At 31.8% G+C, this 12,560-nt stretch overlaps 1 protein-coding gene across 13 annotated transcripts in view; it reads right to left on the reverse strand.

Annotated features, from left to right (window-relative positions):
- The window catches only part of LOC111415419 (PDZ domain-containing guanine nucleotide exchange factor), a 126,570-nt gene that overhangs the window by 2,868 nt on the left and 111,142 nt on the right, over window positions 1-12,560 (reverse strand). For 7 of the 13 annotated variants that reach the window (XM_071194517.1, XM_071194518.1, XM_071194523.1 and 4 more), the window contains 3 exons: window positions 4,704-4,793; window positions 4,110-4,247; window positions 3,777-3,843 (listed from right to left, as the gene is read on the reverse strand). The exons of 1 other annotated variant lie outside the window; for it this stretch is intronic. In XM_071194517.1, the coding sequence (XP_071050618.1) occupies window positions 3,777-3,843; window positions 4,110-4,247; window positions 4,704-4,793 (295 nt within the window). The remainder of the gene's footprint in view (window positions 1-3,776; window positions 3,844-4,109; window positions 4,248-4,703; window positions 4,794-12,560) is intronic. 5 more of the 13 variants (XM_023047108.2, XM_023047114.2, XM_071194519.1 and 2 more) reach the window with 4 other exon arrangements.

Genomic DNA, 12,560 nt, shown 5'->3' on the forward strand with positions numbered 1-12,560 from the left:
CACAATGAGGTTGCTAATGATAAACCTGATATAAATAAAGTTGTATTTAATGAAAAAGTCCTATTATACTACTCATCGCCAAGGAAAACCATAACATAATACAGAAAAGTGTTCTTTCATCTTATAAATATTGGAATGTGGAATGCCTATTACATATAGTATAAGAAGGAAAGAGTTACAACTAAAATTGAGCTCTTGAGGTTCAGAAAAGAAGTTATAAAGGATATGCTACAGGTCAATGAAAGATATACTAAGCCAACAATCAGAACTCCATCATCTGGAGACAGTTTCCTCTACACAGAAAGACAAATCCGCGATGAAGAGGTGTTCCAGTATAGCAGAGGTGGAGTTTACAAGAAATCCAGATACAACTCCAGATATGTACAGAAAACCCTAGTTTGCGTAGATCATAGAGCATGGATGCGTAGATCCATGCTTCAGAATCTGGCACAGTGCACAATAATTATGTTTTGTAATATCTTGGGGTAGCCGTAGTATTCATTTAGAAAAACAAAATAGGGCCTATTAACCTAAGTGACCATCAACTTTACAATGCCGATGAAACTGGATTATATCGACAACTATTATCAGACAAAACCTACGTTTCTCTGGACGAAAAATCAACTTCTGATATGAAAACGGCAAAACAATGCATAACTTTCCTTGGATGCGCAAATGCGTTTGGATCTCATAAATTAAAACCTCTAGTAATTGGCAAAGCTAAAATCTCAGATGTTTCAAGAATTTTAATAAGCAAAAATGCTTAGATGACAGCAGAAATTTTCAAAACTTGGTCTTTTGACAATTTTGTTTCAGAGGTATTATTAGTAGATGTGTTAGTGAAATAAATAATGCTACAGTTGTTCGAATTTTAGGTTAAGAGATATATATTTCAGATAGATAGAATAGAAGAATTAAAAACTGAAGATCGAATGATATGCGTCATGTTCTTACCATCAAATGTAACTGCTTTGTTCCAGCCCATGGATCAAAACGCATTAAAAATTGCGAAATTATATTACAGAGACACTTCATTAAGTTTTATTGTGTATCATAATGAAAAAACAGTTGAGAGTGGACAGAAAAAAATGCTATGTATGATGCTGAAGATGAATTATCGCTGTCAACTTTGCAGAAAATGTAGGACATGAAGTAAAAAATATCGTTAAAGACACACTTTCACTTCTGCAAAACATTCAACCTGTAGTGCTAAGTTTGGTTACACACCTTTATTTTGAAATCTATATTAATTTGTCCAAATGATTTTTAGAGCAACTAGAATTTTAAAGATGTTGATCTATGGAACAGTTTATGAAATTCAAAATATTTCAGGAGAGCAGAATGTTCTTGAAGAAGAAAACGATGCTTCTGAAGTGATACCCTATATTGCCACATTACTGCGATATTTGAATAAAAATGAAATCAATACGAAAGCTGATAAGATATGTCAACTTATTTGGATCCAAGATACAAAATGAACTTTTTTAATGTTAATTTATCTAACGAAGCAACTCTAAGAAGAGGGTACTTTAATTAATAATTGGTGATATTTGGATCCTTCAAGAAATAAATTTTATAGCGAATTTTAAAAGTTATCGATGAAAATTGCAACATCGAAAATTTTATCAAAACTTCAAATATTGTTTTCTCAAAAACTAAAAGTTATTTTGCAAAACGTGTTGGTTCATTGGAAAGAGGACACTTTTATTCACATTTTGCGAAATTTTCATACTCATATTCCAAGAAATCGATTTTATACGAATTATTAAACCTTAATCGGCGAAAATTGCAAAATTCGAAAAAATTGTCGATCATTTCAAAAATGTATTTCTCAAAAACTAAAAGTGATTTTTCAAAACGGCTTGTTGCATTAAAAAGAGGATACTTTAATTAATAATTGGTGATATTTCCACAAGGACCCTTCAAGAAATGAATTTTATAGCGAATTTTGAAAATTATCGATGAAAGTTGCAACATCGAAAATTTTATCAAAACTTCAAATATTATTTTCACAAAAACTAAAAATAATTTTTCAAAACGTGCTGGTTCATTGGAAAGAGGACACTTTTATTAACATTTTGGGAAATTTTCTTACTCATATTCCCAGAAATCGATTTTATACGAATTTTTAAAACTTAATCGGCGAAAATTGTAAAATTCGAAAAAATTTTCGATCATTTCAAAAATGTATTTCTTAAAAACTAAAAGCGATTTTTCAAAACGGCTTTTTGCATTAAAAAGAGGATACTTTAATTAATAATTGGTGATATTTCCACAAAAATCCTTCAAGAAATGAATTTTATAGCGAATTTTGAAAATTATCGATGAAAATTGCAACATCGCAAATTTTATCAAAACTTCAAATATTGTTTTCTCAAAAACTAAAAGTTATTTTTCAAAACGTGTTGGTTCATTGGAAAGAGGACACTTTTATTCACATTTTGCGAAATTTTCATACTCATATTCCAAGAAATCGATTTTATACGAATTTTGAAAACTTAATCGACGAAAATTGCAAAATTCGAAAGAATTGTCGATCATTTCAAAAATGTATTTCTCAAAAACTGAAAGCGATTTTTCAAAACGGCTTGTTGTATTAAAAAGAGGATACTTTAATTAATAATTGGTGATATTTCCACAAGGATCCTTCAAGAAATGAATTTTATAGCGAATTTTGCAAGTTATCGATGAAAATTGCAACATCGAAAATTTTATCAAAACTTCAAATATTATTTTCTCCAAAACTAAAAATAATTTTTCAAAACGTGTTGGTTCATTGGAAAGAGGACACTTTTATTAACACTTTGGGAAATTTTCATACTCATATTTCAAGAATTGGATTTTATACGAATTTTTAAAACTTAATCGGCGAAAATTGCAAAATTCGAAAAAATTGTCGATCATTTCAAAAATGTATGTCTCAAAAACTAAAAGTGATTTTTCAAAACGGCTAGTTGCATTAAAAACAGGATACTTTAATTAATAATTGGTGATATTTCCACAAGGATCCTTCAGGAAATGAATTTTACAGCGAATTTTGAAAATTATCGATGAAAATTGCTACATCGAAAATGCGGCCGGATTTTAAAAAATGGCCGGATATCCGTTCCATCACTAGATACGACCAATAAAATAATCCATGCTGACGCAACTAAGTGTTTAGAAACTGCGATACAAAGAGCGGAAGACAATAATATCGTTTTTAGTAAAATCATTTCTTTAAAACAAGTCTACAACAAGTAATAGTCTATTGTACTAAAATTAGTATTACATATAGGTACAAGTTAAGTACATTATGGAACATATTGTACCTGTTCTCCATAAATACTAGCTTATAACATCTCTAATATAAACCAACCTTGGCTCAATCAGTGAAACAATCTAGAACTTCACCTGATATGTATTTCTAAAAAGCTGTAATATTAACTTTTTAGCGAGCGCTATACCTACTATACTTACTATTAAAAGTACTATTAAACCCTTTCTTCTGCTTAATTGACCGGCCAAGATAGATTTGCCAAGCTGTATATGTAACTAAAGATATATTCCATCTTCCATCATGGTAAAAGTACATCAATAATAAAATTATATCTTGAATAAAAACATTTTAATTCAGAAAAAAATTGAATACTCGTTTTGCGTTAACTTAAAATAAATAATGCTAAATGAGCTTTGTTTGTTTTCTTTATGATTTGATTTTTAAGTCATATTTAAGTCTTGTTTCGTCGATTGTTTAGTTACGTCTAATTGTAAGTCTTCTCGCGATTCAAACTTACACCATCACGATTAATGAGTCTACGTCAGAGTCTGAAGATAGGTTGGCACAGTCTGTCAATTGGTCACCTGGAGATTTGAAAAAATCATAAAATTATGAATGTTAAAAAATATATATATATTTGAATGTGTACATTTGTGGAAATATATTTGCAAAATGTTTTTAAATTTTATGTTATAACAACACCATAGTGGAGTAGTATGTGTGTGGAGTAGAGTAATGTGTACCCTTGTGTGTAAAAGAAAAGAAAAATAAGTTTTTAAAGAAAATTCGTGGAAGAGATAGAAAAAGAAAAATTTGAAAAGAAATATTTATTGTACATTGAAGTGCTTACCGTGATCCGTATCAGGATCTGTATGATAGTAGTAACCTTGCGCAACGCCCTCATGTGAATACGCACGGCCCAACCTACGATGGTATCTTGCCATTTGCGCTACTACGCTATATGCCGGTGGTTGCCTTCTGCCTGACCCTACATTTATACAATACAACACAACAAGAACACATTTAAGAAAAACTCAATTTAATCAGAAATCCCTTCTACTTTATTAAACTTTAATAAAACCTTGTACAACCACCACCACTAATATCACCATGATACGTGAATAAACCCCCAAACATTATTTTTTTACACCTCAAACCCAACAAACTACTACTCCACAAAAGGCGAAATTCAAATCATATTTTTAAATAAAATTAATTGCTGTTATTTTGAATAGATATTTGATAAATTAAAAAACCAAAGCTCATTGAGCGAAACGACGAAGGACAGTTTATACAGAGTGAAGCAAGCAATATTCAACTAAGAGGTGGTACAAATTCCGCTTTTTCCGAAATAATATCTTAGAAGCTACGTGTATAATAAAATAGGTGCGTGCATTTTTTTTTTAATGTAGTGATATATTAAAAGCAAGTAGAAAAAACTTACCGTTACGAAAAGCTTGGGGTAAGGGTGGCAAGACCGCGACAGCTTGAGGACACGCAGGGTGCGGGACACCGACGCGCACAGGGAACCAACCTAACACCATATATTACAAGACATATATACTATTTACAAAATACATACAAAGGTAATAATTAAAAGGGGTGTCATGTAAAAACTATTAATTATAAGACGTGAAAATAGGTTTTACTAATAAATCCTTTTAAAAAAAACATAAAAGGATTTATTTTTAAATAAAATAATGCCATAGTATTATTGGTTGCACCAATACTGTGATATTCTTGCAATGATGACGTCAGGTACGATAATTAATTAACATTCTGTATGTTACTGGAAGTTTGTAAAATATAAACATGATTATTAAGTTAATATCAATGATATCATAGCATCATCTTAAAGTGGTATAAGAAATGTGTTTTATTTTATAAAATCTTTCAGCAGAAAATATTAAGTTTAAAAAGTGTATTGCTCATATGTGATAAGAATTTTATAAAATATGTAATAGTTTAGAAAAGAATGTGGCTATGTAGAGAAGGAAAATGTGGTGGGATGTTGTAAACGATTTTTGTTGTGCTAAGTCTAAACTTAAAATACACTCATCGAAGATAAGATTTAACGATAACTGTTTTATGTGATTATATTGAAATAGTCTTTCACATATTTTAGAACATAAGGAAACCCCTATGAACAGTTGTGATAAAAAATCTGGCTAGACGTAACTACAGTGTGTTAATTAATTATCGTACCTGACGTAATCATGGAAAGTATGCAACCAATATCACAGTATACGCGATTTGCGTATTATACTGTGATATTGGTTGCATACTTGCAATGATGACGTCGGGTACGATAATTAATTATCACACTGTACTTCCAATACGAACGTTGTCACCTTGGCGAGCCACCCGGATTATTTAACGCTATGTTATTTTGAAGATAGCTAAGCAGACAGAGTAATACCGCCAGTTTTCACATCGTTTTGGTAACGACAGGCCCAGCACACTAGCATTTGCTATCGGTAGGTATATATCGAAAAGTTCGATACCGAGAAGTTTATCATTGAAATTGAAGTACGTCCTGTAATTTAGGATTGTAGAATAAAAGAAATATAGAAAAATAAAAGAATATTCGAACAATTTCGAAGCAACAGATAATGGCAGGAAAAGTAAAGCAGTGTTTCTATTTTAATAAACTTAGAGTGCATGAGAGTAAAGTATTGGTAGACGTTTCGGTGATTCCTTTAACGAATCTGGCAGAAAGCTATACAGCAAGTCATGTATCTTCCGCATCAGAGCATTATACGATTGTAGGATACATTATTTTGACGCGATCATTGGAATAAAATTTGCTCAGGAACTGTTTAAAATTTGTCCAATACCGATTTAATAAAAGCTTAGGGGAACGCCTTCGGAGATCGTAAATCACACTTAGGGTGTGTTTACGTTGGAGCTGCGATAAACGATAATAGCGACGATACTACCAAAACAACGAAATTGTTGTCATAGTTTTATATGCAGGTGTTTATATTGGAACGAGAGCTGCGATAAACGATAAGAGCAACAATGAGAGCAGCGATAAGAGCTGCGCAAAATGAATTGAAAATGATTTGTCAGAACAAATCTGTTGTGGTAATTTTTCTCTTTTTGGTCCCACAAGGGGGACCTAACAAAAATTTCACTAATTAAACAGTCGATATCCATGCCGACCACACCTGATAATAGCAAAGAAAATAGAGAATACAATAAAATTAGAGTCGCTCTTATAGTTAGTCGGCTGTCAAGCGTGTGACAATTCGTCGCTCCAATATAAATACTTGCATATAAAACTATGAGAACAATTTCGTTATTTTGCTAGTATCGTTTATCGCAGCTCCAACGTAAACGCACCCTTAGGCAATCGGTCTCATCCCCGGACGGTCCACCGCGCCCTTTCAAACTAGTTTCGCACGTGTACTCACCAATAGATTCGACACGGAAAGAGAAACAAACTTTTTCCGCTATTAAAGTGATTTTGATTGGGGGATTTGAAACAGTTCCCGTGCGGTTATTATAAACATTTCGGAAAAATTTTATTAGAAAGATCGCTTCAGAATAATGTATCCTACAATCGTATAATGCTCTGATACGAAAGATACGGGACACGCTGTATACATACTTTCATCAATTACTATTTTGACACCCAATATCTGAAACCAGTCTTACACAGCAGAGGAAACAGATGCAAAACGATCACAGTGTGCAGAGAAAGAACTTCTAAAAACCTTAGCACAAAATCTGAACGAAAAATCACAAGACTGAAACAAAGAGTATTCAAGGACGCCTCATTTTAAAAGCCTCTCTGACTATCTATGTATGTATGTAGCTGCACGTAGGGGTGAATTCTTTCACAACACTTCATTCAGGGGTCAGAAAACCAGCAAAAGGTTTTAACGAATGTTAATATAGATCAAAAGGGTATTGCGTGTTTCAATACCAATACTGTGTAGTTGGTTGCATACTTGTAATGATGTAATAATGATTGTAATGATTCGATGATCACATTGGTTGCTATACAAGGTGATTCACAACCTATATACATAAACTTGAGGATTTACTCCTAACGACGAATAATGATTAATAGACGAAAAACTTTGTAGTAAAAGATTGTCTGGGCAGCAGCATGTAAATGATTTTGCAATATTTGCTCAGTATTAACTTCCGTGACGTACACTTTGCTTTTTAAGCGACCCGACAAGTAAAAATCAAGAGGGTTGAGGCGATCACGGTAGCTAGGTCATTGGACCATCTCGACCTATTCATCTTCCAGGAAACACATTATTTAGATTTAGAGAAACTCAAACACTTTACTACAATTTTTTTCATCTATTAGTGATTATTTGTCATGAGGAATAAATCCTCAAGTTTATGCGTATAGGTTGAGAATCACCTACACCTATTTATAGCAGTTTCATTGCCACATTACAGAAGTACAAGCAAGGAGCTATTTACATAGGTAATCATCATCCTTAATGGATCAGTTGTACATGCTGTTCGACAGAGAAGAAACGCTCTTGTGCTCATAGTGACCACTATATTACCAAAGAAAGAAAAAATTTTCCAACTAATCTTAGAGTAACATTCTAAGAAATGAAGTTTCTTATTACTATTTTCTGATAGTATTTTAAAGAAAATTATTCATTTGGATTTCGCCAACCTGTAAAGGATGAGTCTGACATACGACGAATTCAAATTTAAAAATCCCTGCCTTAATAAAAATAAGACTCATTTTCTTAATAGGACAAGTAATAGCATGTGAAGCAAGATTTCCGCTCGGTTGCATTATCGACTGCAGTGATGCTGAAAATAATGTGCAGTTCTATAATAAGTATAAAGATGTTTACGTTGATAATGATAATAATTGGCAGTCACAAGTTAATGGTGAAATAGAACTGTGAAGGAAGTTGTGCCACTGCAACTAAGAGAAAAAATCTTATGTCTTCCTGTTTTCAGCGCCTCAAAAACGCTATACATTTCTTCATCATAAGCAAATGTTGAAGCGAAAAGATGCCGAATTGTATTGTATTCGCCAATGTCGATTCGAAACGATGCGAAATATTGCATGTATTTTGTCTGCATTTGATTTTTGGCCACAAGCAGCAACAATCTGAGGTTTGGGACATTTTTCGTGGAGCGGTTGTTCGTTTACAGAACTATAATAATAAGAAGTATCCCATATAGGGCATATACCATCCTTCATTTTGTGTACTGATCAGTTTCTGCAGATTGTGGTCAGCTACAAACCGTTAAAATTTATCATTACAGTAATATCTCGACTTACAATACCTCGTTTTACGTAAATTCGGAGTTACGCGATTTCAACTCGATTCCCCCACTCCGCCCACCACAACACATGGTGATCGACTTTACGACAGGTTCATACGTGTTAGTTGCGCGCGGAAACGTTTACCAACACTGAGCTGGCTATGAACAGACTGTAACTTTGTCATCCAAACGAAGTAGAACTGATAATGATTCATGTAAACTTAATATTATCCAAGATGTAAAAATTAAAATTTGTGAATTGGCAAAGAAGTTTAATATATCGGAATCAACAATCAGAACAATTATAAAAGATAAAGAAAAAATTCTCGAAGTTGTAAAAAATGCTCAATCTTTGAATCCGCTCAGATGGAAACAATGTTAAAAATATGGTGTTGATCAGAATGGCTCTCAAGCTAAACTAATTTTTGAGAAATTAAAAGAAGAGGCTGGGGATGCGGCCAAAGTGAAATGTTTAAAGCTAGTAACGGTTGGTATAGCCGTTTCAAAAGTTGTAATTGGCATAGCATCGCAGAAAGTGGAGAGGCGGCAAGCGCTGATAAAGAGACTGCGTTTCTTTATCCAGAGATACTCAAGGCAATGATCGAAGAAGGTGGCTATACCAGCCAAACCATATTCAACGTGGATGAAACTGGTCTATCGAAAAAAAAGCCTAAAAAAAAGTTTTCCAGGTTTTAAAGCCACCAAAGATCGATTGATGATGGTTGCCGCAAATGCAGCTACTGACTATAAAATAAAACCTCTTTTAGTTTATAGCTAACAAAATCCAAGAGCTTTAAAAAATAAATCTAAAACTGAGTTGCCCGTGATTTGAAGTGGAATGCTAAAGTTTGGGTGACAACTTCTCTTTTTGAAGACTGGTTTGGTCATCACTTCATAACTGAAGTCGAACGTTATTGCCAATTAAAACAAATCCCATTTAAAGTGATGTTATTAATCGACAACACACCAGGTCATCCTCCTGCAACTCTAATTAATTTCAACCCACGTGTAGAAGTTGTATTTTTCCACCGAATACAACCTGCTTGCTTTAACCGATGGACCAGGGAGTTATTTAAAACATTAATGTTTTAAAGACGATCGTTTGCGCATCTACATGAAGCTAAGAGACAAAACAATGAGCGTTCTGTTAAAGACTTTTGGAAGTAAATCAATGTTTTAGATGCCGAGAATTATTGGACAATCTTGGAATGAAATTTTACAAACACACTTTAAATGGCACCTGGAAAAAATTGTGTCCATTTTGTTTCACCACTGAAACCCAAGAAGAATCAACTCGATCTTGCCAGATAATGAAAGATTAGAGGTGGATGGTGATGACATGACGCTGGATTCACACAATCAGGAGCTGATAATTGATGAGCTTGTAGAAATGAGTGAGCAAGAAAAAGAGGAAGACATTGAACAATCTAATTCTTTAGACCCGGTTCAATCAGAAGATCAAATGACGGTTGCAAATTTGACAGAAGGCCTCAGTTCAATTGAAAAAGGATTACAAATTTTAGAAAAAAATATACTCCAACAGATGCGTATTTCTACTACAAAACGGGGAACAAAAATTTTATTTACATTTTATTATTATTTTATTTAAAATTTGATCAGAGTAGACTCCTGCAAAGACCAAGAGTGAAAAAAGTTGAGTGAGAGATATATAAATTGAAAATTATTGGAGCAATACAAAAATTAGGATATGATGCTCTCAAGACTAAGATACAGTATTGAACTATACTTAACTGTTCGGGAGCATTATGTTAATGAAGAGTATTTTAAAACAGCAAAATGGGACAATCAAGTACTTGAACATCAAAACAAAACTCTTGATAATGTTGTAAGTAAGCAGTTAATAGTAGTGATGGAACGGATAGTGATTTTGCGAAAATTCGGCAGATTCGGCATATCTATCCGGCCATTATTGTTATAATTTCTGAAGTGATACCCTATATTGCCACATTATTGCGATATTTGAATAAAAATGAAATTAATAAGAAAGCTGATAAGATATGTCAACTTATTTGTATCCAAGATACAAAACGAACTTTTTAGATGCTGATTTAACTAACGAAGCAACTCTAAAAAAAGGATACTTTAATTAATAATTGGCGATATTACCACAAGGATCCTTCAAGAAATTAATTTTATAGCGAATTTTGAAAGTTATCGATGAAAATTGCAACATCGAAAATGTTATCAAAACTTTAAATATTGTTTTTTCAAAAACTAAAAGTTATTTTTTAAAACGTGTTGGTTCATTGGAAAGAGGACACTTTTATTAAGATTTTAGGAAATTTTCAAACTCATATTCCAAGATATGGATTTTATACGAATTTTTTAAACTTAATCGGCGAAAATTGCAAAATTCGAAAAAAAATTGTCGATTATTTCAAAAATTTATTTCTCAGGAACTAAAAGTGACTTTTCAAAACGGGTTGTTGCATTAAAAAGAGGATACTTTAATTAATAATTGGTGATATTTCCACAAGGATCCTTCAAGAAATTAATTTTATAGCGAATTTTGAAAATTATCGATGAAAATTGCAACATTGAAAATTTTATCAAAACTTCAAATGTTGTTTTCTCAAAAACTAAAAGTTATTTTTCAAAACGGGTTGGTTCATTGGAAAGACGACACTTTTATTAACATTTTGGGAAATTTTCATACTCATATTCCAAGAAATCAATTTTATACGAATTATTAAAATTTAATCGGCGAAAATTGCAAAATTCGAAAAAATTGTCGATCATTTCAAAAATTTATTTTTCAAGAACTAAAAGTGTTTTTTCAAAACGGGTTGTTGCATTAAAAAGAGGATACTTTAATTAATAATTGGTGATATTTCCACAAGGATCCTTCAAGAAATTAATTTTATAGCGACTTTTGAAAATTATCGATGAAAATTGCAACATCGAAAATTTTATCAAAACTTCAAATATTTAAAAAATAAGAAATCTCAGAGACGATGAAAAAATATATTTAAATTTTTATTTTCGGTGCTACACGTGTTTCGATCGAACTATGCGATCTTCATCTGGCACGACTAGAGACAAAGTAAAAATATTGTTTTCTCAAAAACTAAAAGTTATTTTTTAAAACGTGTTGGTTCATTGGAAAGAGGACACTTTTATTAACATTTTAGGAAATTTTCAAACTCATATTCTAAGATATGGATTTTATACGAATTTTTAAAGCTTAATCGGCGAAAATTGCAAAATTCGAAAAAATTGTCGATCATTTCAAAAATTTATTTTTCAAGAACTAAAAGTGTTTTTTCAAAACGGGTTGTTGCATTAAAAAGAGGATACTTTAATTAATAATTGGTGATATTTCCACAAGGATCCTTCAAGAAATTAATTTTATAGCGAATTTTGAAAATTATCGATGAAAATTGCAACATTGAAAATTTTATCAAAACTTCAAATGTTGTTTTCTCAAAAACTAAAAGTTATTTTTCAAAACGGGTTGGTTCATTGGAAAGACGACACTTTTATTAACATTTTGGGAAATTTTCATACTCATATTCCAAGAAATCAATTTTATACGAATTATTAAAATTTAATCGGCGAAAATTGCAAAATTCGAAAAAATTGTCGATCATTTCAAAAATTTATTTTTCAAGAACTAAAAGTGTTTTTTCAAAACGGGTTGTTGCATTAAAAAGAGGACACTTTAATTAATAATTGGTGATATTTCCACAAGGATCCTTCAAGAAATTAATTTTATAGCGAATTTTGAAAATTATCGCAACATTGAAAATTTTTTCAAAACTTCAAATATTGTTTTCTGAAAAACTAACAGTTATTTTTCAAAACGTGTTGGTTCATTGGAAAGAGGACACTCTTATTAACACTTTGGAAAATTTTCATACTCATATTCCAAGAAATCGATTTTATACGAATTTTTAAAACTTAATTTAAAACTTAAGAGGATACTTTAATTAATAGGCTTTAATAGTTCTTTATTGAATCTGATAGAATCGTTTAGTTAGAAAAAAGGAAAGGGGATATTGTATGATTGATTAAACTTATG

Source organism: Onthophagus taurus, chromosome 2 (genome assembly GCF_036711975.1).
Source record: "Onthophagus taurus isolate NC chromosome 2, IU_Otau_3.0, whole genome shotgun sequence".
In the NCBI taxonomy this organism is placed as follows: domain Eukaryota; kingdom Metazoa; phylum Arthropoda; class Insecta; order Coleoptera; family Scarabaeidae; genus Onthophagus; species Onthophagus taurus.